The following is a 27,574-nucleotide window of genomic DNA, read 5'->3' as shown; positions in this document are numbered from 1 at the left end:
ATGCGAGACATGCCTGTCATTTGATCTATGGCTAATATTGTTACGTTTAAACATGTATACAGTTTAGCAAATTGTTCATGATATGATGCTGAGAGCCATATACGAACTAGTTGATAGCCCCCAAATTAAAAAAAAAATATATATGCTGATTATAATGAAAATGACATGTCAAAATATGTATGGCATGCAGTATCAACCAGAGACTCCTGTATCACCCCAAGTACCACCAGCCAAAGGAGTGACATTTGCTGAGGATTGGTACCATATGTGATACAGATTTTGACATATTCAGTATATAATGTAGATGTGTTTTTTGTATTTATATATTTTTCTTCCTTTTAAAGGTATGCTTTATATTTACTGTAATGTTACACATGTATTGGTAATTTTCCATTTTTCTCCTTTTTTTCTTATTTAGGTGTATAACATGGATTTAAAGTAGTTCCCTATGTTTTCCACATAATAAAAACTGAAATGAAAAAGACTTGAAAATCAGCTTGAAATCTGATGTATTATTAAGCTGATGCCCGAGAATATGCAGCCAGGTTTGCCATAATAGTAGTACCGGTATGTTCAACATGGGTAAGAAATTTAACTGTAAAACTCAGTACTTTCCATTCATCTCCGACTTGTTTGTCTAAATAGTTGTTCTATTTAATGATTTGATATTTTGTTGTCTGAAGTATTGCTTTTTCACTGTAAGCATACTGAATTTCACATGTACAATTTGTATGGATGATAAACGCATAAAAGTCAGGCAAAACTATTACAGCAAGTTAATTTTATTTCAAAACTTATGATATGGTTTAATGGATTTTTTTTTAAAACAGTACAAGTATTAAAGATACAATGAAGCTGTGATATTTAAAAAAAAAAAGATGTATAATATTTCATTGAAATTATCTCCCCTTTGCTTGATGCAACAAAATATTGCCTCACTTGGTCAAAACAAATTTATCTAAAGAAATCAAATGTTATTTGTAATTTTGAAATTATAGAAAAAATGGGTTTTTAGAATGATTAATATAGCTTATCAGATTTCCCATGGGAAGAGTCCACACTTCCCATGGGAACAAAAGTTCCTATGGAAAAAGTGAATGCTCCCATATGAAATGTGTGATTTTCCAATAGGAACTTCAGAATTTTCTAGGGGAAAAGTAATTTTCCCATGGGAAATCTGACTTAAATCTTCAATAACTTTTATGGTAATAGTTTTTTCATCTCTTTGCAAGTACTACAAGATCAGCCAAAAAAAATCCTACTACACTTTTCTCTCAGCATGTCAAATTTGCCGTTTCTGGAATGGCAAATTTGTCCCGCAGAGAGTTAATTACTCTCGCATATTGTAACAGTTTACTATTGATGTGTTTTATTGAGCTAAAAAGTTAAATTTGGCCATTAATGTCCTTATCAATCATATTTATGGATAGAATATGTATATTTTCTGAAACCACAAAATGCGCAAACCACATGTAGTGTAATGGTTGAAAAGACGTGTTTAATTTCCTCTCTCTAATTCACAAAATACAATTTGCATTATATGAAACAAAAAAAAATTTTGTCCATAGGTGCCGATTAATTTTCCACGTTTGAAGAGTACGTATATTTGTAATTAGTCGTACTTTGATCAAAAATTGTATTTTTATTCTATTTTTCATTTCCTATAGTGATTGATTATTTGGGTTTAACGCCTGAGCAGCAATATTTCAGCTATATTCAGGCGATGAACAGAAATGATGATGTAATAAAAAATGGGATGGGACACAAGGCCAAGGGGTCGACACATTTCGATTGCCACTGGAAATAGAGATAGGTGGGTAGAGGCGGGCAATTTAGCCTCCTGTGGCGGAGCCCTATGGTTTCTACTCTGGGAGACTACCACAGAAGGTTTTATAAGGTGCGAGGAATGTGGCATCTTTCTCAACATGGTGCACCACTATGGTTTGTGGTCAGGTTTTTCGTGTTATAGTCTGACAACCCCGGCATAAAATACCCCAGGGGTACCCCATTCCACCACCTGGGGCACACAATCCAGTTGCTCTGTGGGGCAAAGCGCCCTAGCCGCCGGCAAGGTTCTGAGCACTACTGAGTCGCCTTTTACGCCAAGCTTAACGCTGCTGGGGGTCTATTCTTTTTACACCCGGACCTGCACGGGGCTCCTATAATGAAACATATAGATCAAAATACCCCGATTTATGTCCATCTCAAATAATCAAGAGGATTTTTAATTTTGAAACAAGTGATATTATTCGAGTTCCTTACAAATATACTCAAATTTACTAATATTAAAACTTAATCGAGATAGGTTTAACGATATTGACACCATTACGAAACTAATTTTAACGTGTCTTCTTTCTAAGTACCATTTCAAAAGATTGAAATTGATGACCATTGATTTTCATAATGATATTAGAAATGTAACAACATAATCAAAGCAGAGCATACTAAAAATGTTTACTCAACGTTTACTACCGATAATGAGCTAAATACGTTAATTCAAATTCTCGATCCTGTGTTTACTGATTGGATTTTCTAAATATGATAAATATGGATCTTGGATATTTATTGCAGTACATATATTTGAAAGAAAGAAAAACAAGAGACACAATAAAGAGCCTGAATCGCTCCCCCAGAGAAATTACAAATCTGGTGATAATATTACTTGAGCAAACAGGTCAAAAATAGACATTTCTTAACATCATGCCTCCAAAGTTAATCCTTGAAAAAGAAATGTGTTTATATATACTAAGGTATGTTCTAGTTGTCATGTTGTTATGCTAAAGCCTTCAAGATAATCGTTTTTATCTTGCAATGACAAACATCCTCTTAAAATGTGCTGTCGTACAACTTAGCCCAATTGTAACTATTGGTCAGCTTTATAACAAGGATTATTCAATCATCTGAAGTTTCTTTATATCATTTATGATATTCAAGAATACCTGAAATTTATTATATTTAGCCTTTTAATTGCAATGGCTTTGTAAGTGGGTTGTCATACAACTTCAATCCCATTAAAGTCTATTGTATGCCGTATTTGAAGGATCGGACCTTTTCACATTTTACATTTGGTTCTAGTGTATTAGCCAAAACCTCATTTCAGTCATTCTCATACCACAGGTTTTCCAGATCAATCTCCTCAGCAGACTTATAACCGCGATTGTTTGGAGATGATATTGAGTCACAAAAATAATTTAAAGCTACACCTAAATAGCTTGAATTATTTTTTTTCTGAATTTCGACTTTTACTGAAATATGTTCGACAAAAGTATTTGAAAATCTACTAGTATATACAAATACTTCAACCGAGGTTAGAGGTTTTGAATATGTAAGTCATACTAATTGCATTAACACACATCAAGATTCAATAGTCGAAAAGGCTAAAAACCACTAATTCCACTTTCCATAGGCTTCTATGCTAATTTCACAATATTCAATGGCTTCGCTGGACTTTACCTTAACTTTAACCTGCAGAGGACTATATATCAGCACGATTCTACATATGTCAGCTCACAATCCTCAGAATGGCATGTGGGGTTAGCAGACTTGCAGTGCAGTACTGGTCACCGGAAGTGAAGGGTCTATAAATAGCATGGGAAATCCCAGTGTTTTCACAAGATAGGGGTATATTTAAAAATCATTATGGAGATTAGGCTTCACATCACAAGAAGCAAAATGCACCTATAAAATGTACAGAAATGTTTTTCCTTTCAGAAACTGTTTAAATTTTTTAAATAAGATGAGAACTTTTTTCACAGCACTATGAGGAACAGGGGTAATTTTTGCGTAGGACTATTTTTGCGTACGTTCCGAATGCTCATTGGTTGAATTGGTGGTCTATAACCTAAAGAGTCACTTTTTGTCTTAGAAAAAATAAATAACTATACAGGTATCTTCCTACACACATACTGAATGCATTTGCAAAGTTTCAGTGAAATGTGACAAGCACTTTTTTAAATATTTGATTTTTAAATATAGGGTAATCAAGTTGTGCGAGCAAAAAAGTGACAATATTCTACCATACTTAAATGCATTAAATATTTGCAAAGAACTTTTTCTGACTTTTCAAATAAAAAATATCAATCACAACTTGTTTTTTAACAATACTAATGAAGAAATAGTTTTAAAAGTAATCATTTTCTGAGAAATTGGTCTATTTTTAAAAAATTATTTCTGACATGCCTCCCCCTTTTTCTTGATCACATGTCAAAAATCCTAAATCTTTAAATTTTCACAAAAGGTGATATATTTGGCTTTAAATTTGTAAATACAGTGTTTTCACATTAAAACATGACCAGTAAAGGGCACCTAAAGCAAAAAAAGTACTCAATAATGGATTTTCCATGTTGCCATAGGGGAATGCTGATATGACCTTAACCGCAGTAATGAAAGTGAGTTTTTCCTCATTTCTAACCTAATTTTTGCTCAAATCTACACAAAACTTGATTTCAAGTGCTTATTACCACCATATTTAGGTCAATATAGCCCTCAAAGTTTAATATTTGATATTTTTACTAAATTTTCTACACTTTTTACAAGATAGGACATAAAAATCAGCCAAAAAGACCAATTTTCCATAATTTGGACCTATAACTTAAAAAAATGCATATTTTGAAGGATTTTTGTAGTGTATTCCTCTCATGGCAAAGTTAACAAGATCTTCAAGTAGTTTAAAGCTATTTCAAGAAACTTTTCATTTTGCCATGGCTTCATCTTAAGGCTAAAAACCACTAATTCCACTTTCCATAGGCTTCTATGCTAATTTCACAATATTCAATGGCTTCTCTGGACTTTACCTTAACTTTAACCTGCAGAGGACTATATATCAGCACGATTCTACATATGTCAGCTCACAATCCTCAGAATGGCATGTGGGGTTAGCAGACTTGCAGTGCAGTACTGGTCACCGGAAGTGAAGGGTCTATAAATAGCATGGGAAATCCCAGTGTTTTCACAAGATAGGGGTATATTTAAAAATCATTATGGAGATTAGGCTTCACATCACAAGAAGCAAAATGCACCTATAAAATGTACAGAAATGTTTTTCCTTTCAGAAACTGTTTAAATTTTTTAAATAAGATGAGAACTTTTTTCACAGCACTATGAGGAACAGGGGTAATTTTTGCGTAGGACTATTTTTGCGTACGTTCCGAATGCTCATTGGTTGAATTGGTGGTCTATAACCAAAAGCTCCTCTTCTCATATAAACACACATATACATGTAGCACTACTATACAACTTTATTTTGCAATTCAGAGTAGCACAGCGGGTCTACAAGTAATATTCACTGAAGTCTGTCTTTGATAAATTCTTGATTATATTATAATTTTGTTTCGAATTCTATAAATGGTTATTTTTATTTAGCGTTGTATGCGGATAAGATGTGTTGATTTCCTAACCCTATCGGTGCACCTGGTCCATGCTCCCAGTTTTTAGTGGAGTCAGGGTTGCTCATTTGCTTTTGTTACTTTGTATGTATGATTTTAGTTACTTTATGTTCTTTGTTGTGTATGTCTTGTTTTCCATGTCTGATCTTTGTCCCTGGATTACATTCTTTTGATTACCGCTATAACCTTGGTTCCCTTGATTACTCTCTAACTTTCAGAAGACATGGTAGCCATTTATACTAAGATAAAATTCGTTTGTACTAACTTAAGATCAAACATTTCTTGAATATACAATAATGTCATTGTCTTCAGTAGTTAGTTTATTTAGAGTAGAGCCATTTGCTTATGTTTCATATTTGTACGGATCAGTTGACTTGTAAAAAATATTTCATTGGTATCGTATATTTCCAGGGTTGCTTTAGTCCGCGCTACGAGTAACCCAGGGTATTACCATTGTGCATGTGTTTGGTTGTCATTCTGCACATCCACGATAGTATGTTTAATACAGTTTGTTCTTCTTCTCAAACTTTACCATTTCAAAGTCACAATAGTATCATTCTGCTTAGATAATGACAACCGAATGTACCACATATAGTTACAGTATGGCGCTTGAAAGATGATTATCATATGACAATGTGATAATTGTCACATAGAAGTCCTATGATTCTCGTTTGTTACTATATCATGCTCGATTCGTGTGATAGTCATATAATTCTCATTTGTGGAACTTTTGGCTGAGAAGATGAGATAAACACTATGCCAGATGAATCCTGAAAGCTTGAGCGCTTGAATCTGTCAGAATCAACTAAAATAAAAAAAAAAGAATCATGCTCAGAAAATACACGACAGGACAATGTGGGCAAATAGTGTATGGTCTACTGAAGATGAATCGACAGTTCGTTTGTCTTAGAAGTGCCAGAGGAAGAAAAAAGCGAGTTTAAATTTACAATGAAACGATTGGGGGGAAAGTGAGTTATATCCCTTTGATGATAAAAGTGCAATATATAATTTATACCTCGAATTACTGACACTTAAAAATAAATAAATGTCAGTGCTGCATTTCATATAACTTTTTGAAAAAGATTTGGAAAAACTTCCACCATGATTTATTCACCGATTCCTACAGAGAATTGCATTCAATCTTCTTACAGTACTTCTGTCTTTTGTAATGACTCTGTTTTAAGTATCTTCTAATATATGGCTTTTGATATCAATGTTTGTTCAAAGGTTTAAATTGATATAACCACATTTTTTTGTAATTTGTTAACATATTTTATTCATGCAATGTTTTAATTCCAACTTATTGTCCTAATACCAATGTTTAAAGAATTGATATAAGCACTAGATGCATTTTCAAGTTTTGAAAAAAAAACAAGATAATTATATTTACTCAGAAATGGTAATTTTTGAAAAATCAAAGTCAGGAAAAGATCAAAACCAAGCAAATATTTGTTGACGAGTTTTTACCATTTTCTGAAGTTCATTTCCCTAGAAGCAACATTTCATCACTACAATTTGTGATTAAATAAAAGCAAACGCTCAGATAGTGCAAGAACGTTGGCGTCTTGGCGAAATGAAACTTTTTTTTGTGAAAAAAACATACACACACGAACAAAATATTTAAATAACTTCAATCTCATGTAAACATCAAAATAACTTGGACTGATTTCATTCTGTTTTAAAGAAAGCATGAAAGGCTTTGATGAAATTGAATATGATATAAACATATCACTGATTTAAAGAGTTATATTCCTTACCCTAGGTCTACCTCCTTAATATAGCAGTGTCATGGTGTTCGTAGCAGAGCTTGCTGAAATCACCTCATGTAAGCACAATCTTGAGAGTACTATACACGGAAAACTGACCCAAAAGGATATCGTTAACCAGTCCTGTTATAAGTTCCATCTGTGCCCTACCGTCTGTGTTTGCTTTTAAGTTTTTTTTCTCACTTTTTTAAAGCCGTCGTGTGTATCTTTAGGTATATGTCATGCAACCAATTACCGTAAATTAATTTGTTTTCGCACATGAAATGATTTTAGTACTATCGTGAATGAAACCATACGGTAGTGAATGCTGTTTATTGTTAATGTATCATTAGCCTGAGGATTATTTTTATTTTTATTCAATTTTGATACGTACTTTACGTAAGTAGTTAGAGCTGTTGTTTCATTTTGATAAATGATCTGGGGAATGAAACAGACTAAATATAGGGCGTGTCGGAAACGTCATGTGGTCCTCTTGAGGATGTAAAAATCCATTACGTCACAGTAGAATGAATCCACTTAGTTGGCGACTACTGGTGATAAATCTTATTCTGTAAAGAAAGTTCCACCCAAAAACACTGCTTTGATACCTCATTTCAAATGCTTCCTCTTAAAGTTCTTCTATTGGACATTTTCTAAGTTAAAAGTTGAAAACTGACTTGGGCTCGGTTTTGTATTATTTTTGTTTTTATTCATATATATGTGATATATTTCAATACAAAACCCATTTTCTAATACTAAGTATATGAAAACTTTTGTTTATAGCGTTGCAAATGTTATGTCCAGGTGTTAAGAAAACAGAAGCATCACCAGAGGAATTAATTCTTCCTTTTATATTCAAATTTCTATAAAGCCACATATTAATGGGGTGCATTCCGTTGCAAACTTTAAACGCGAAATTCGTTACGCCTAGTGTAATAAATAGTGATCAAAACCTATCCGACCTTGAACTTTGAATACTTCAAATATTGAGCTTGGTCGCGCAGACGTAAGAGCACAAGATCTGTCATTAAAGTATAAGTCCGACACTTAATCACATAATGATGTAACAAATTTAACTAAATTAATGGTTTTGTACTCCTCTTTAATATTTATTGTGCAATTTTCGTGACGAACATACTGCAAAGTAGTATCGTCATACCTAAAGGTACAACAAGTGCAGAACATGGATGATGGCTTACAGATGGAATGTTTTGTGCATTCAATTTGACGTTGCCCTTCAAAGCGTTTATTTCACCAGAGTCCCAGGAGTATCCGGGATCGTAGATGGTTTTTAAGTATGTTTCCATTAAAACTGTTATTATATTATTGTTGCAGTAACTTTGCTAATGAGTTCTTTGAAAAAATTTAAGAACGAATAACATATCTATATTACATTTAATAAATATGTATGCAAATTAATATACGATATTCCAAATCGCGATCGTCGAATTTTCAAAGTAAAATAACTCTAGATGTGTCCTTGTATAAAAAGTACATCGATACAAAAATCTACCTTTTACCTACCACAGGCTTGACCTTTGATTAAAGAAGGTCGCTGGGCAATCAAAAAGTACATTTCTCTTCAAAACAAAATATTAACATATACGGACAGATACTTATCTAGGACTAATAGCCTGGGCCGTAGGGTTAATATATGGCCATAAGTCAAACGGTCGATGTCGACACGTGGGGTGGATATGTACTACATAGATTACATGTATCTATAACTGTTCCTCATAGTGGTTAGGTCGTACATGCACCAGATACCAATCTACAAGTTTGTAAAAAAGGCAGGACTATCTAGTGTTGAGGAGTCAAATGTATGAATTGGTCCAAAAACAAAATAATACAAAAGAGAGAAATGAAATAGTCAACAGAAATAATTTCGATTTGCCAGATTCTCACGTTAATTTGCGAGAAACTAGACAATGTGTAAAAGGAGATTTAGAAAAAAAAGTCTTGTTATATTTTTATCGATAATCTTGTGAAATTGAAATTCCTTGTCATTTCTTATTTAAATTTTATAACGATTATATAAAGTCTTTAGCTTTACATTGGTGTAAAAAGTAATGATGTTTCCAGTATAAATGGTTAGAAAAATACGTGTTCTACAACATTTTCAATAACGACTTAAGTTACAGTCCATATAAAATTTAGACACTGCCTTCATGCTATAGGGAAAAACACCAAATAAGCGAACAATGCGTTCCGGTCTACACATGCTATATTTTAAGGTAATTATATTCCTTTTTGTATTTAGGTCTGTGTTTTGAGAAACCATGCATTTACATCCCACTTAAATCAACCAAATCAAACAAAACCAAGAACGATAACTCTTGCAAAGTTCAACATCCAAATGTCAAACTAAGACTGGTTATATGGCTTGTAACTGTTTCTGAATTGGAAATAAAAAGGAATTTTGTAGGTTTTTAAATGCATGAATCACCCTGTCCGATTTAAAAAAAAAAGATTGCTACTTAATACTACAATCTTGACTAACACTGTGATGTGGTAATAAATATTTCATAGGAGCCCAGCCCTCGACAACGAGCCATGTTTACCTAACGATGTGAAATGACATTTGTTCTGTCCCATTTGTCGTATAAAATTTAAGAATGATTTTTTCTCTTGTCCGCCGGCCATTTTCATCCCATCTATATTTGGAGAGCATTCAGGTGTGACTTGTTTATTTATATGCATATATAAATCATCTCATACTTATATATATTTATTTGTAGTATTTGACCAATATACGCAAAATATTGCTATAGCGTTCACGTCAAGGTATGTTATTTTTTCTCCCTTTATAAGGAAATAGAAACATGAATTTAGTCAGTCATGTGCTCCTGATAATTTAAAGTTAGAATTTCTTACTTTTCTCATTTAAAAAAGTAGTACATGTATATTTTCGCAGTACGACCCATTTTTCAATCTGAATTATAAATGAAGTTGAATTCGTCTTGGGTTGATAAATACACAACTCACTTATTTTTTTTTCATTTATATTCTAATGAACAAATATCAGTTTATAAAGGTGCGCAAATCTTCTATTTATAGCTTGAATAGTTTCGTTTTTGTTTTAATTACGGTTAGCTGCGAAATGGTAGTTCTTGATCTTTTTTTTTTTTTTGATTTTTTTTGATTTTGCGATCTAGACGTTAAGAAAATACAAAAAAATAGTTAGAGCTACGTTTCGCAGCTAAATTACGGTGTACAGTTGTTCAAATCGAGATTAGAAATTATTGATTTTGCGCATAAATAAGTTTCCATCTTTCAATCTTCTACGTGGGCGGTTTGAGGTTTATTACAGACTTTGAAAAAAATAATAACAATTAAATTCATTAAAATATGCAAAAAACGCTTGCCTCCGATTATGGCTTTGAATAATCAACTTGATAAATACCTGCCGTCAATATCTGACTGAATATTAATAAACTATGTCAGCTTATGAATAGTCATAATTCAGCGGACTTTAAAGGCTTCGTAAATTATAAAAAAGATAGAATTTCTGGGTAGCTGTTTTTGTTTACAAAAATATAGTACCAAAGTTACAAACATTTATCATGGTCTCTTCTCCCACCTTTGCTTATCTAACTGGAGCATGTTTTTTTTTATATAAAAATCTACCATCTCCTTGATTGTTTGAATAACATCAGACAACACGGAAAACCTTTTAAACGAATTATTTTGAGAAGAAGATAAGATAAAAGAATACGATTTAGGGTTTAATCTATTTATTACTGTTTGTTCTCTACTTTGCTTTGACTACAACACGAGAAATAGGCATGGCTCTATTATGTGTCCGTACGTCTGTTTTGATGAATTTAATCGAAATCTCTTTTACAACGCTTGTTGGAATTTGAACAAAATTTATGATGTATTAACCAACCATTATATATATACATATATATCTACTGGAATTCGCAGATAATGTTGTAGCAGTCCAGCATTTTGGATGGGTTTGGCTCCTTTGGATTTTTTTTGTACAGACTAACTAGCAATGTGTTACCCCTTGACCTCACACATTATGTAGTATAGGTAAAATGACTGGCAACACCACATCAACTGACAGTCATTTGTATCTGTGTATGTTTTATTATCATATGACCAGCATACATCAATGGACAACATGTACATGTAATACTACCCCTTACTACATAGCTCGTAAATTTGGTCGGTAACATGTACTGTCCTTTTTTATGACGGTCCAAGACGGATATATATATATATATATATATATATATATATATATATATATATATATATATATATATATATATATATATATATATATAATCGTCTAAGTAGTAGTCAACAATCTTACGGGGGGATGGATCGTTAAAAACGATGCGAAACATAACAATAAATTAAATGAACGTCTAAATATGTTTAACAACACCAGAAGATGGTAAAATTTTAAATTGAATATTTCGGATAACTGATATCCTTCCTCAGCATAAAACTCATAAAACTATATGAGCATAAAACTCACAAAACTTAACGAGCATAAAACTCACAAAGTTCAAGATCAAAACAGATTCAGAAGCTGAATCGCTACGCTGTGGATGATTGTACCTTTATCAAAGGCTCACATAAGCAACTGATGAGGAGCCTGAATGAAAATAACAAAGAGGGTTTATTTTTATCAAAGTTACAATTAACTGTGGAAAACAATTTAAAAAAATAAAAAGTCCAAATATAGTAGTACGGCGTATTGATGTATAGCAAGTAGTGCTGTACCAGCCTTAGACCAAGACCTAAAATGAATTATTTTTTCTCGTTAATTCCATCTGGGGAAGTTGTTTGCAATTTCTTCATCCAAAAGCTTTATCGAGATACTCTTTTACATTTTGACCAGTTTTTGTTATGTTCTATGATCGTCACAACAATGCTATGGAGATCCTCCTGGGTGTGTCCGGCAGATCTAAGACGGCGACTTAGAGGGAGGTCTGGTTTGCATTTGTAGTCACTGCGATGACCATTCATACGCCTGTTGAAAGGTTGTTCTGTTTCGCCAACGTACTGCATACCAGCTTGGCTATGTCCTAGACGTTGTATATATATATATATATATATATATATATATATATATATATATATATATATATATATATATATATATATATATATATATATATATATATATATATATATATATATCCTAGCCTAACTGGCCGAGTGGTCTAGGGCGCTGGACTTTGTGCAGGCGGTGTTGCCATAGATGTCACAGCGGTACAAGTTAGAGTCCCGCAGAAGGAACGACCAAATATTTGCTTCGCAAATTTGACAGTTCTAACATCGTTGGGAATTTTTCAGACCTTTCTATACGTTTACATATCTTGCCTGTATCAATTTGATCCGATGGAGCAGTGTAGCGAATAGAGTCGTCACATTCTGAGACGTTGTGTGTGTATATATATATATATGTATATATGTATAACTTAAAGGCTCGTACCTAATTGAAGTTCAATATCTTTCTAAGCTGGCATTATACGTTTTTTTTTCTGCCAAAGAGATATATTTGAGGTTCAACGAAACATTCAAATGGTCGGACTAACATTATGCCATTTCCTAGTTCCCGCATCGCCCCAGATTAAAATAACACTGTTATTTTGACAATGTAAATTCGCTGACTTGGCAAAATATATATACTTAATTCTGCTTTATTGTTTGAACTACGTCGCCGTCAAGGTTAAACGGCGAATCCCTATGATTGGAAGATCTGTCCAAAAATGAAATGATAGCGTCCACTAAATGATGTCACATTTTTTTTTTTAAATTAATGGTTTTAACAAGAGGAATGAAAGAAAAACTGGCTCGGACGTCGCCCAGTATAAAAAAGTCCGAACCTGACAGCAGATCGGACACTCTGTTGTCTTGTAAGTATGTGGTGTCCCCAGATGGGAATCTTAGCACACTGACATCTGGTATGGAAAGTGCCCCGACCGATTCCACTAAAAGTACCCAATCACACGTTCAGTCTGCAGACCATCTATTCCAGTACAAAAATTCTGATTATTTTAAAATTATCAAACCATGTTCCATCACTTTAAACGATATATTTGACTACAACGATGACGAACCACATTGTACCATATCAAAATGTGGTATTAAGAATTGCAAAACATGCAACATTCTTATAACCGACCCTTACTTGTCCAGTTCCCTTACCAACAAAACCTTCCATACAAGAAGTCACGATGACTTAAGTTGCAAATCAACTTAATATATGGATTAGAATGCAACGTATGTGGTTTAATATATATGTCGGAGAAACGCAAGAACGATTAAATAAAAGAATGTGCGGTCATCGTTCGCGAATTAACACCACCAAATTCCCGACAATTTATCAACACTTTAATCAACAAGATCATTCAATCCTCTCCATAAAAGTTCGTATTTTAGAAAAAAATTACCATCCTATGAACAGTCCCGTTCTAAGTAAAAACTATCGTAGGGAAAGAGAGGAGTACTGGATACGCAATACCTTATGGACGCAATGACAACATCAAAAGTATAGGAAACCTTTCAAGCCAATATAACAATAACATAAATTTGTTTGACAAAAATCCAAGACGGGAAAGGAGTCATGGCCATCGCCACTATACGTCACCTAAGTTACATGATGTCTCCATAGATGGTCTCCTTCCTTTCATACAAAAACCTCTTGGACTTCATCACATTAGAACCAAACTTTATTCTATACCTCTCACTCTACTACACTCCCTTTACAAAACAAGTCTTGACACTCCTGTTTCTGACCCCACGTCATCATTATACAGACTTGTTGCCATCATTTTGGATATTGGTTTCCACAGACTCTTTAAACCAGTTTGTGTGAAAAGTCAAGATGAAGAAAAACGATCATTTCTTCCACTACCGTTTGTCAACAAAGGTATAGATGCAATTGATTTGGCTAACATCCTCCATCACAAACACGTTACCAACAAAATTCCCCCATATTTCAAAGACAAATCCATACCAATTATTTCATATTCCTATACTTCACCCATCGCATCCAAAATTTTCAATTATAAAAGGCTATTGCAGAACCTCGAGATTGGGGACTTCAAGGCTAAACCACCTGACTGTTCTTGTAAAACCTCTCCATTCAAATATGGTCCTTCTGGTCACGTAGTTACGGGAGATTTAACCATTATCGAAAACGAATCTCTGCGTAATATCCTTTCTAAAGGTCCCAAGTACCGTGAACCACGCTCCATAAATTGGAATTATAACTTTAAAGTTCTTGTGGATGGCGTCGAGCAGAAAAATGGATAAAACGAGAACAAGAAGACATTGATTCTCTGTCAGAGTGGTTAAAGGCCGTGAGATCTTTAATTTTGAAACGAATGATGGTTTTAAGTAGGTCAATGAGTGCCAAGGCTACATCAGTTTTCAAAGATCCCGATGTAGCAAAAACATTGTCTACTATACATGACAAGTATGTTGTCGTACCAGCAGACAAAGCCCAAAACAACATTGTTTTTTGTCTGCAAAACGTTTTATATCCAATGTTTATTATCAGAGGTAGACGTAGAAAATAATAGCAGTGATAGGACCTACACTGCTACCACTCTCTCCAAAGAAGAGATTGTGGAAAACCATAAATCTGTGCTATTGTCTTTTGGTCTCTCTACCAAGGACGATGATTGTGATTTACCGTCTATGTACTGGATTCCTTAAGTTCACAAGAATCAATACAAACAACGTTTCATAGCTGGATCTGCAAAATGTACCACCAAACCTCTTTCAAAACTTTTAACTTCTATACTCACAATGGTCAAAGAGGGTCTTCAGTCCTACCACAACACTTGTTACTCCCGTAGTGGTATTAATTCAATATGGATCCTGAAAAATTCGAAAGATTTTTTGGAGACAATCAGTTCTAGACTATTATCTGAATATAATAGCATTAAAACCTATGATTTTTCAACACTGTATACTTCTATTCCCCATACTCAGTTAAAATCCCGACTTAAAAACATTATACATCGTTGTTTTTCCAAAAATGATGGTACACCTAGATACAAATATATAGTTCTTGGTAGAGATTCCTCATACTTTGTAAGAAATAATTCCAAATCATCTTCCAAATATACAGAGGAAGATGTTTACAAAATGGTGGAATTTTTAATCGACAACATATTTGTCCAGTGTGGTGGACGTGTTTTTCAGCAATCGGTCGGAATTCCAATGGGAACAAATTGTGCTCCTTTACTTGCTGACCTATTCCTTCACTCTTATGAGGCTGACTTTATAGCTGATCTGATCAGAAAGAAAGAATATCGTTTGGCTAGATCCTTCAATCTCAGTTTCCGCTATATAGATGACGTATTATCTTTAAACAATCCTAATTTCGGGGATTTGATACATCGCATCTACCCAAAAGACCTTGAGATAAAGGACACTACAGACACTGTGAAGTCAGCCTCATATCTTGACCTACACTTAGAAATCGATGGTAAAGGAAAACTATTGACCATACGACAGACGTGATGACTTCATTCAGAATTGGTAACTTTCCTTTCATCTGTGGCAAATCCCTTCGGCTCCTGCGTATGGAGTATTCATATCACAACTCATACGTTATGCCAGAGCTTGCCGAAACTACGCGGACTTTTTGTATCGCGCTAGAACTCTAACAAATAGGCTTCTGGAACAGGGTTATGTTGCTACAATATTGAAGTCATCACTACATAAGTTTTATGGTCGTCATCATGAACTCGTGGATCGTTATGGTGTATCCATCTGCACCATGAAAACTGATTTATTCAACGGGTCATAGTTTTCCTTTCCTCGTTTGTCTACCCCGGACTTGACTTTTTACGAGCAACTCGGCGGGTGTTTCTAGAAAAGCAGAGGGCGCTTACCCTACCGGTGCACCTGGTCCATGCTCCCAGTTTTTAGTGGAGTCCGAGTTGCTCATTTACTTTTGTTACTTTGTATGTATGATTTTAGTTACTTTATGTTCTTTGTTGTGAATGTCTGTTTTCCATGTCTGGTCTTTGTCCCTGGATTACATTCTTTTGATTACCGCTATAACCTCGGTTCCCTTTATTACTCTTGCAACCTTTTTGCACAAGGAAAGTTTGGAATTCAGAAATCAATTCAAATCAATTCATTTCTACAAGTAGTGAAAGACAGATCCATTTAATGATGGTAATCTAGGAAACGCCCCATTTTATAAGACAGCTTTGGGTGGATCCAAAAGGATTATACACGAACTATTGGTTAATTATATAGAAAATCACTGAAGAGTACTGAAGCTGACTCCACTAAGGCCAATCTGCCACCCCTTCTCGGATTTCTGGAATCGCCACTTATGTACATGTACCTCATTTGGTACGTAGCGAACTACTGTGATACTGTTAGCAATCAAACTTTAACATTTTGCAACAAGGCCTTTTATTTACTAGTAGTTTGTCTCGTTCGGATTCGACAGTGTGTTTATTATATCCAACAGAGTGAAAGATTAAAATAGGTCAAGCCCTCGTCATCACTTGTTGAAGTGATCAATCTTTACTTCATCGGAGAATCTTTTATGTAGAGGTTTAATGGGAGTTTGTTGTAACTCGATGTTAATGGGGACGGAGGAAATTTTGTATCAACAAAAATCGCACAAAACAAGCAATTACAATCAGTTAAACAGAATTCTGAAAAATAACATTATACATGACATGAAATGATTGCATGACGATTTACATTACATTGTATTTAATTTTGTTTAAAACCACCATTATCAATGTTCAGCTAGATTGTTAACAGTTTTTGGTTTTAAACGAAAACACACTGAGGAAGATGAATTATGACTTGCACAGACCTTCGGTGTGTCACGAAATATCACATCTAAAACGGACAGGATAGAACTAGTACTGGGAATAAACCACCAGAACGCAAAGCAGTTCCGTGTTTTTGCATTGACAATAGTTTCCACAGTCACTAAACTTTTTCTTAAATACACTTTCCAAAAAAGTTATGCAACTGCCGTGAATATGTGAATGTACTGAAAGGTACATTTGTAATTTGTTTGCCTCTTCAATGCTGACTGTTACGTAAACAATAAAGCCGAATATGTGTAGTTTTCAAAGGAGGATCTAGGTATGGCGCGACGGACACAAGCGCTCTATCGTTTTTCATGGAAAAAATGGTTGAATGGAAAGAAAATCGTTGGAGTGTTCAACACACCCTCCCGTTTTTTTGTTTTTTTGTTTTTTTGTTTTTGTTTTTGTTTTTATGTTTTTTTATGTTTTTGTTTTTGTTTTTTTTTTTCAATTTCTATATCGCCCCAGGTTTTGAAGCTTATGATAAAAAAATACGTATGGTTTGACATCTCTCCCTATCGGAATCGCTTTGACACAAGCAATAACAACCATCTTCGAGTGAGTCTTAAATTTATCTGTTGCTGAGAGACAATAGTTTTCAAAGGCGTGACTTAAAACATCATTGACACACGCGTTAATTGTGTGTCTCGGAAACAATGAAACAGTATTTTTTATAAACAGTAATTAACAAAGCACATTTTGCTAAAATTTAAGTTTATGTATGGAATCAAAGTTCAATTTAAGTGTTCTCAGTTGCACACCATGAAGTAAACGAAGTGTTGCAGCTCTTCACAAGTCACATATTTTGTTACTAAGGAGATGTGTTTGGAGAAACGATAATCATTGTGGCTATAGCCTAAATTGAAGTTTACGTACGAATTAAATATTGATATATCAAAGTTCAATGACAATCATCCTTGCTGAACATTGTGATGCACGTAAAAGTTAGCCTTGTGACATCTAGTAGTAAAAGATTAGTAGAAATACATCAAATAAGAAATACATTTGTGGCTTAATTTGAATTTGTTAATTTTACAACAAGAAGATATATTTTACTTCGAATAGATTAGTGTCAGTAATGTGCTGGTAAGCCATATTGATGTCTGTGTGGTTCCATCACCAAGGAACATGAAAGAGACCCTCACTGTCTTGTGATTGAAGCTAATTGCCAGCCGGGAATATGCTAAAAATCCGTGTCCACAGACATCTATATACAAGTCGATTTGGGTAAAGAATCGTTTACATCTGTCCTGTGATTCTTAATATCTGAAGATGTTATCATTTACATTCGTTAGGGTATGTTTATGCTTATTCATATTTTTATGAAGTCGACCAAAAACAGCCCGAAAACAAGAAAACAAATCTCATTCATTTTCATGATATGTGTCAATTAATGTATTTTTTTCTTTATGTGCCCTCAGCAGTGATGTAATGTTAAGTTCTAAATGAACCGTGTACAAGGTCGTGCTTATTACACCAACCTTTGGACAAATCAAATTTGTTCATTTGTTTAGCTTGTCCCTCCCAGAAAAGTCGTGATTGAAGTCGTGTGTGAACAACTCCTTTTTCGCACTCGTTATTTATTTTCTTATTTATTTACGAAATTCATACATGTACATGTATATCGCAACAAACAACCGTGAAAACTACAGTAAAACCAGTCTAAATCGAACCTGAATAATCCGAAAATCTTAACCAAGACATTTTTTCAAGTTTCTCTATTTCACTTTAAATCATATTGAACCTGGGTAAATCGAACTCCTGTTTAAGGAGGTAGACCAAGGATAAGGGACCTAACTCTTGAAATCAATATCATATTCATTTCACCAAAGCCTATCAAGCTTCCATTTGAAACAGAATGAAATCAATTCAAGTTACTTTGGGGCTTACATGAGATTGGTGTAAAATGCTGAATACAAACGTTCCAATGATTTGTAAGAATTGTGCCCCTTATCCTAGGTCTATCTTCTTAAATCAAACCAATTTTAAAGTAAAAAAAGGTTTGGTTTTTGCAGTTTGTATTAAGAAAATAAAAAAAACTTTATTCGACTCAAGCAAAACTATATGTAGTTAAACATATGCTTACAATTTTGCATTTATGACAAGAGTACAGTACTGAGTATTTAATTACATATTCTTAATTACACAGCGAAACCTGTCTGAACTGAACAGTAAACCAGACATCGGCTGATTTCTTTCGTGTCATATTCAATACGTTTGAAACCTGTGTAAGCCGAACAAATCATTCAACAGAAAGTGTCTCGGTTTGTGCAGGTTTTACTGTATATTTAAGAAATGAAACGGACTTGAAATGATTAATATACTTTACATACATTTATATCTTCCATACAGACATTATAATGTGAATACAAACCGAATATCACCATAGAGATGAGACCACTTCTTACCTCTCAAAAACCTGTCCTAGAACTGTCAGAAAAACATATCTATGACAGATTTATATCAGTTCTCGGACAGTTCTAGAGGCAGTTCTCTTGACAGTTCCAGCAAAGCAGGATTTACAAGTAGAATTGTTCTCGTAGAGCCGGCTCTGCTAGAACTGTCAAAAGAGCTGGCTCAAGTAGCAGAACTGTTAGAAGAGCTGGCTCTAGAACTGTTCTATGATACTGTAACCACTGTCCTAGGGCCGGCTCTTCTGACAGTTCCCCTCAGAGGTTTGAACAGATCTCAATTGTATTTCAAGGCAGACAGAATCTACAAAGCTCAATCAGGGACATGACAATGTCTACGTATAAGGTGCTCTGATAGGGGTATGGGAGTATCCTCTAAGTTTTGGTAGAAACAAACACGAAATTTAAGGGACTGTATATGAAGAAACCAGGTGGATCTTACGGTATACGTTCAGAATAAAATAATCAACCAATAGTTTTGTTTTTAATAAAACTTCAATTCATTATGATGCCAGAAAGAAGGGGATTGTTTCTGTGTCCACAATATACAATGTTTGATGTGCTGACAAAATAATATATGTTGTACATGGTAACACCATAAATATTTTGTGTGATAAAAAAAAACAAAAAAACATTGTGTACATGTTCCTATAAGGCTCTACGTGTATGGATTGGACAAAAACCCATTAAATAGTTCACCTAGACCAAATTCATTGGCACTATTTGCGCCGACCTTTTATTTCAAACTACCAATTAAGTTGGACCCACATTTGGTCAACAACATTTTTATCGAGTACATCTACGTGTGAAGTATAACCCGAGTAATTTCACAAGAATGTTGCTAACGCAATAGGGTGGTCGAGATTAAGCTACGATTATGACTGAAAAGTACAAATATACAGATAAAGATACAAACTTAAAAGAATTTGACAAGGGCGTAAATGAAATTACGAACGTAATTCAGTCGTGTTTCACTCGTCCCTGACTAATAAACTGCGGTTGGGCCTGATAAAAATATCATAACATTGATGACCGATACCAAATCGTGGATATACAACGTAATATAGGATTTGCATGAGGTCTCGATGTTATATAAAATTAAGTAGCACTCCAGCTAAGGATCATGCAAAATGTGATACATGGTTGGAAAGCCTACGTATTTTTATTTTTGATATTTGTTTAAAATACTTCAGTAAACGGAAATCAACGTTTGGTTTTTCATATAACCCGTGCTCATAGGAGATAAAAATTATATAGAATGCACTCTAGAATTCAAAAGTAAGGGAGATAACTCTGTAAATGACACTCAAATACAATAGAATCTATTGGATTTTCAATGTTGATTATCTCCTAAGAGCAGGCAGATTTGAATGAATAATTACACATTTCGTAATATAGACCCACAAAACAACTTAATTACAAAAATAAAAAGATGGAGTCTTTTTTGGAGTGTATCACATTTTTCAGATTTTGCATGATTCTTAAAAAGACAGCTACTTAACATCTTTCAATACACACCCATAACGTTCATTTACAGATATTTCATCCCTTAGAGGACAAGAAGGTTCCAGTTTAGTGGACCAACTACAATGTATTATAAATGTACATGTATGTATTCGATTTGTTAAATCTTTAACGTGACTCGTGTTAAATAATAATGAACTTTCCCATCCCATATGTCTCTCTGCGCTCTTAGTGGGGCATCTTTATGTACACTTCAGTGACTTCATGCTTCATTGTTAATAAAGTCGTTGTTATGACCTTTCCTGGGATCTCACCCTAAATCCCAGCACCCATAGGGAATGTATTTCCACTCCACTAGCGAGGCGGATAGGTCATACGTCAGATACTGGACATAAAACAAAGGGTATTCCTCTATCTTTCCATCTATTTTAGGAGTCATCATTGGATTGAACGGAGATTTAAGGATGGTCTGTTTATAAGAACTGCCTCTAGACATGATTTGATTTAAGATAACGTTATTTCAACTATAACCACCATTGATTTATTAGTATGTTATTGTAATAGGGGGACTGAGCTGGCGACTATGTTATTATTTCACAATGTATGGGGGCTCTATTTACAAGCATTACAGATCATGTTAAAAGCACACAAAAGTAAAAACAAAACAACCCAAAAATGTAACCAGGACCATTTTGTGCCTTTACTGGACCGAAGATGCGTTATTTCCTTTTCGATAATTTGGTGACCTTTAGCATCGGCTCCATTTGTAATGGGGATGAATTTATGTTTCGGTTGTTGAAAGTAATACGTCTTTTTAACATTAACTCATCACTGAGTACATCTTTAATTGATAGCTTAGATAAGGAGACTGTTCTAAAAAGTGTTTATTCGCATTGACATGATTTTAGGCATTTAAAGATGAAATAAGCATAACAAAACTGCATGATATTCCTGAAGCGCCACCTTGTAGTATTATATAGATATGCATATATTCGATCCCTAGTTGCACCTGTATGTTAAAACTAATTAAGTCATTTTTGAATAATGCAATTATTCAAATCCTGTCTTTTTAGTGCTTGAAGCATACTACTCAAAATCCAGTCCACAGATTTGTAATGACCTTACATTAATATTAAAATGGTGATGGTTGATGGCTAACTCCACCGCAGATTTCATTTGCCTGTTGACAGTTAGGAGAACTTAGTAATTCACATGCCTTTGTGTCGTCATATTACATTTTAGTTTGATTTTAAAGAATTGTCATCGTTCTGTTACCATGGATTTTATTACTTTTGTTGTCGGGGTCATTCAGTTCAGAGCTTCCTTTAAAGGTGTGTTACACTTGCTGAAGTTGCTGATTGGTGTTCTGTGAAAGTATTTATAATTTTGCGTCTAGGTAATACCCTGGTGCATTTGTTTTATTCACCATATCCGTTCTTTTTTCTATCCTTTGAATACTGATCGCAAGATTATTTCCCTTGGAATATCCCCCCTTTTGATTGCTAGTAAAATCGAAGATAAAATCAAACATTGTATTGACAAGATCTACATAGGAAATAAGAATATACTAATTAATTTTCGTTGTCAAAAAGACTACACTTAAAACTTAATCATACGAACAAATCAAAATGTAACCCTAGGCCTGAAATAAAAGGAAGTATCCTTGACCCAGATTTGAACTTCATTATAATCGAATGCGAATTTAAGATGAAAGAGATGACAACGTACCAACACATTTGATTTAATCTAATGATAAATACATATTTTGCACATAAACTAGGGATAAATAGCTGTAGTTACTTGTCTTTTTAGATAGATATGTCAATTTGACGTTAATATTCCTATTCATTTGCAGAAATTAAAATAGTTTGTCTTGAATAGCCGGCAATATGAATTAAGTAATTAAATCCTTCTTATTCTTAAGGTTGGTCTTTTGGTGGCCCCATGATTCAAGCTAAACTGCCTGTCTCGGGGACTTGTTCAGGGGGAAGGGGCGATTTCAAACAAAGCATGTCGTGTATTTTAGTTGACCTAAAATTACGTTATTGAAAAAGCTTGATTTGGAAATATAACAATTATGGCAACAACAGCCAAAAAGAAAAAAACAAAACAAAACAAAACAGTAGATTGCCAGAAACGTGTTTATTAAATGCACTGTGGAAGGACAAACTAGGTACAAATAAATTCTTTCGTACATTAACTTGTGTTTTACATGGACTGATTTAAACAGGGAAAATTATATAGAACGTTTACAAGTGATGTTCGTGTTTTTGATGAAAGAAACGAGAAGCAATATCTTGTAACGGATGTGTTTTTCCGTCTCACGAACACGAAACTTTACTTTTAATTATTGTAATTTTCCACAACGACAAGTTTAATTGCTTTTAGTTTAGTAATTTAAGACGTCATAGCTTTTCTTATCAATTTAGTTGGTTTCTTTGGTTAAAATAGGTACGTACGATACTTTTCCAAGCATGTGAATTTAAAAAAAAATGTATGCATATCGATTTCTTTTTGCGGACGTTTTCTGCGAACTAGTGCTTTAGTTTTGATTTGGCCAGCTTCAGCATTCTCGTAGATTCGCATATTTTTTAAAATTAAAAACAGAAATACTGAGACATTCCAATATGTAATAATTAAACAGTTGTTCGTTGGACAATCGGTGTTCCCGTTCATGCGTCGCAAAAAAAAAAAAAAAAACGCTTTATGGATTGGAACTAATTCTTAAGAATAATTATTGTCATCAGATTTCGGTTTCAGAATTATGGAATTATAAAACAACGAAAAGGGCGAGTATACTGCGAGTGATAGGTAGTTTTTATTTATTTACAAATAACATTGAAGCATCGTTAAGTATTTTTTAATGGTTAACTGCATTACTCAGTGAATTTCTAACTTATAAAAAATGTCTCGCATTTCAACTCGTTGTCATTTCATTTCCACCATGCAGGTAAAGTATACATTACAGTCCCAGACAATAAATTCTGGTTTTCAGACATATCCATGTTGACAACTGTGTTTTTTGTGAAAACATTTTGTTTGTTATGTTTTGTGACGTAATGACAGTAATGACAGCTCGTGCGCATTAATACATTAAAATGATTTGACTTTACTTATTCTCATAAACTATTTTATAACAGTTACAGAGAAAACAAACATTAATAATATTACATGTATACAGTCAATTAAAATAACATTTTGGAATACACATAGTAAATAAACGTTATTTTGGTACCAATTTTCCAATCATTTCAAAAAATATTTTTTAAAAAGTTTTGAATGGTATAAAATTAAAGCCAAGCGCTGTAAGAACATTGATTACAGTACGTATTTTCATTGACCGAATTTCTATCGCACTGGTTACACTTTTCATTGATGATTTCATTTTACTCTCAGCAGTTCGTAAAATGATTTCATTCATGTTATACATAATAGCTTTCCCGTACTTGGTTACACCTAATCGATACACATTTGATGTTTCGATTTATCAACAAGTTTCCCCCTTATTTTGTTGTTTTGACAACGCCCTCGGGATGAAATCATATAGTAAACAAAATCATAATGGAAAATAAAGTAAACGATAGTTTTATGTTGTTAAAATTGAATTGTATGTTTTATAGCCCGTAAAATGTAAATATTTTCATGTGATTTTAATCTTTTCTAGAGGCATAAAAGCAAATGAACTGATCGTTTTACTACAGTCTAAATGAAGCGAGTAGTTTGGGAAACACCAAAACATATTTCGAAGAGTAAACGAAATAACGGATTTAGTTGGACTTCCACATTTGTGTTTGACGAAGAAGTTTGTGATGGGAATACGGAATAGCAACAATGCCGCTCCGAAACTGGTGCATCACGACTTGCTGTATTCAAATATTTTCATTCGTAACCTTTCTTGGTTTATGGACAAATACCGGAAAACCCGTCAATCCGGTGAATGACAAACCGGTTTCAAAACAGCAATACACGGAATCTCCGGTGAAAGAATTGTCTCTGAAAAGACCTCCATTGTGTTCAAATATCCCAGAAAATAAACCTAACCCATTGACTGACAGTTGTCTACCAATCTACGGTATCGGAGATACATGTTCCTCGTTATTTATGGGAGAAAGCAGGAACAACTTCAAAGTTGTACAGAAGATACCCAAAAAATGCCGCTTGCATAATTTAGCTAACAATTGTCCGTTGTTGAAACAAGTTCATGGATATGAAACGTTTAAAGTTTCCGAAGAGGAGAAGCAGTTTCCATTAGCATTCGCAATTAAGTTTCATAGACTCCCAGAACAAGCAGAAAGATTACTCAGGACAATATACAGATCGCATAATGTGTATTGCATTTACGTTGATGGAAAAGCACCAAAGATTCTGTTGGAAATCATGATAAAAATAAGTAAATGTCTTGACAATGTCCACGTAATCCGAAATCCAATAAATGTTGTATATGCTAGTGCGGCTCACATACATAGCGAACTACAGTGCATGAAGGTCGTCTCCAAATCTAAGGTCAAGTGGAAGTATTATATTAACTTAACTGGACAAGAATATCCATTGAAATCGAATCAAGAAATTGTCAAGATTTTGCAAGCTTTAAATGGTGCAAACGACATTGAATCGTATTCACTTCCAGTATTTTTGCAATGGCGTCATCAAACAATTCATCGAATTTTATCAAACAAACTTGTAGACACAAAAGAGAAGAAACCACAATTTAAATTTAATCTTCAAATGAGTAAGGGGAGTGCTTACGGTGCATTTACCCGAGGTTTTGTTGATTTTATTCTAAATGATAATGTTGTTCACGATTACATTGGCTGGCTAAATGATACTTATTCACCAGAGGAAAACATTTGGGCAACTATAAATACGCTGCCATGGGCACCAGGAGGGTACATGTCAGAGGTGCGCCACCGATATGGAACATTTCTATCGAGAGCAATCATTTGGGAAAATGACAGAATTCAATGCAAGGGCAAATATGTTCGAGGTGTTTGTGTGTTAAGTCGCTACGACTTGCCGTGGCTTGCTGGACAGAAGCAATTATTTGCAAACAAATTTGACGAATATCAAGATAAATTAGTGCTAGATTGTTTAGAATCTTGGGTCCGGAACAAAACTGCTCACCCAGCTGTTCACCTTCAAGACTGGTATTTTTACCGCCATTTGCCACATAGCAAATTTTATTCGGCAATATCTGAAATGCAAAATGATCCAGATTATTTGTCAAGACAGAAAAAGGTCTGGCTCCAAAATCAACAAAACCAGAAAAATTTTACTCTGATTGAAAGAGAGAAAGAGAAGACAGACGGCATGGACTTAGCTGGCAGTTCTGTGAATGTGTATCAAGTGTATGATAATACCTGAATCAGTAAAGCGGAATCAATGCAAAAATTACACTTAAATTTGTCAGAAATGAACTGACGAAACGAACATCTTAAACGCCTATTATTTATTTGCCTTGTAAAATACTGTGCCAAAGATTTGCGTAATTTCTAATAACATTTTCATGACAAATGTTTATATCTAATTTCGTTATCTATTATCATAAAATTTTCAGAATAATATAAGTATTTTATTTATCATATTTACCTTCTTTTGAAGGCATTCTTTTCCATAATATGAGTAAGACTTTTTTAAGAGCCTAACAAAAAGTATAATTGTTTGAATATAAATTATTGAATTTGAATATATGTACACCTAACATGTAAAAGAACAAAATCAAAGTGAAACTAGCAAAAAAACTGAGCAATGCTCACTAATTTGATACATCACTCCCTCATATGATAACATTCACCTTTTGACCTCCATATCAATTTTTAACGAAATCTAAATTTGGTGGTGCACAGTGGGAACATGTGATAAAGATTCTGTGAGAGTAAATTCCATTCAGTGATGTAGGAGGAGTAAAGAACAAGAGATGAGTTACTCTTGTCCCCATATTCATAAATGTTCCAACACTAATAATACGAATCTTAGAAACTTTTAATAGCTAAAGTATGTATCACAAGCGAAGAATACAATATACAGATATGAAATCATCAGAGTTCACTATACCTATGTCCGGAAAAAAGTATCAATGTCCGGTTTACATCTTCATTCAGGTTTAAAATAGTATCATGGCAATGAATGCCGGATATAATGACCAAAAGACATTTCGGACATGCATTTTAGCAAAGAATTTGAAAATGCCACTATTTGACCTCTGCATCACTGGCTTTGTTCAGAAATTTTGACAATAGAATATTTGAAAAAAAAGAGATTTGGGAGAGTTACATGTATCTGCCCTTGAAATGTTCATTTTCTCTGCAATGCACTGCTACAACTCTATTACCAAAATGATATGACAAATCTTAACCTTTACCATTGATTCTGATAGTACAAATAGTCAAATCAAAATAGTGGGTTTTGTCATACCATGTTTCAACCACTGCCCATTTTTTATAGAGACGGACACTTTCAAATAAAGAAAATAAAAACATTTGTATATCTTTTACAAATAATATACAACTATCCGGTGGTTGTAAAGAAGTAATAAGAGAATTCAATTTTGTTTTTTTTCTTATCTAAATTGTGCATTGGCATTTTTTCTTAAAAGCTTGACACTTGGCCGGAATTCGTAGTCCCAGTCATTCGATATATAATTTTCTCTACAAAAAAATATATGATTAAATCAAGCATGACTGTCTTTTTTGTTTCCCAACAGTTTTAAGTGGTAATCTTAGTAAGAATCATGCAATTCGGTAATATGT

General features: G+C 33.8%; 1 protein-coding gene across 3 annotated transcripts; it reads left to right on the top strand.

The window, feature by feature from the left end:
• The first annotated feature begins 426 nt into the window (after positions 1-426).
• Positions 427-26,391, top strand: LOC148607790 (N-acetyllactosaminide beta-1,6-N-acetylglucosaminyl-transferase-like). 3 transcript variants are annotated; one of them, XM_088543423.1, is made up of 2 exons: positions 427-582; positions 24,493-26,391. In XM_088543423.1, exon 2 carries the CDS (start codon positions 24,660-24,662, stop codon positions 26,187-26,189), a length of 1,530 nt encoding a protein of 509 aa, XP_088399549.1. In that variant the 5' UTR covers positions 427-582; positions 24,493-24,659; the 3' UTR covers positions 26,190-26,391. The 3 variants fall into 3 exon arrangements, with proteins under 3 accessions (XP_088399549.1, XP_088399547.1, XP_088399548.1); XM_088543421.1 differs by lacking the exon at positions 427-582 and adding an exon at positions 9,869-9,913; XM_088543422.1 differs by lacking the exon at positions 427-582 and adding an exon at positions 17,780-18,249.
• The last annotated feature ends 1,183 nt before the right edge of the window (positions 26,392-27,574 follow it).

This window comes from Perna viridis, chromosome 9, assembly GCF_037379345.1.
Source record: "Perna viridis isolate PV_CMFRI_1.1 ecotype Kerala chromosome 9, ASM3737934v1, whole genome shotgun sequence".
NCBI lineage: Eukaryota > Metazoa > Mollusca > Bivalvia > Mytilida > Mytilidae > Perna > Perna viridis.
Note: the sequence above shows the minus strand (reverse complement) of the source record. Positions and strands in the feature narration are given on the sequence as shown.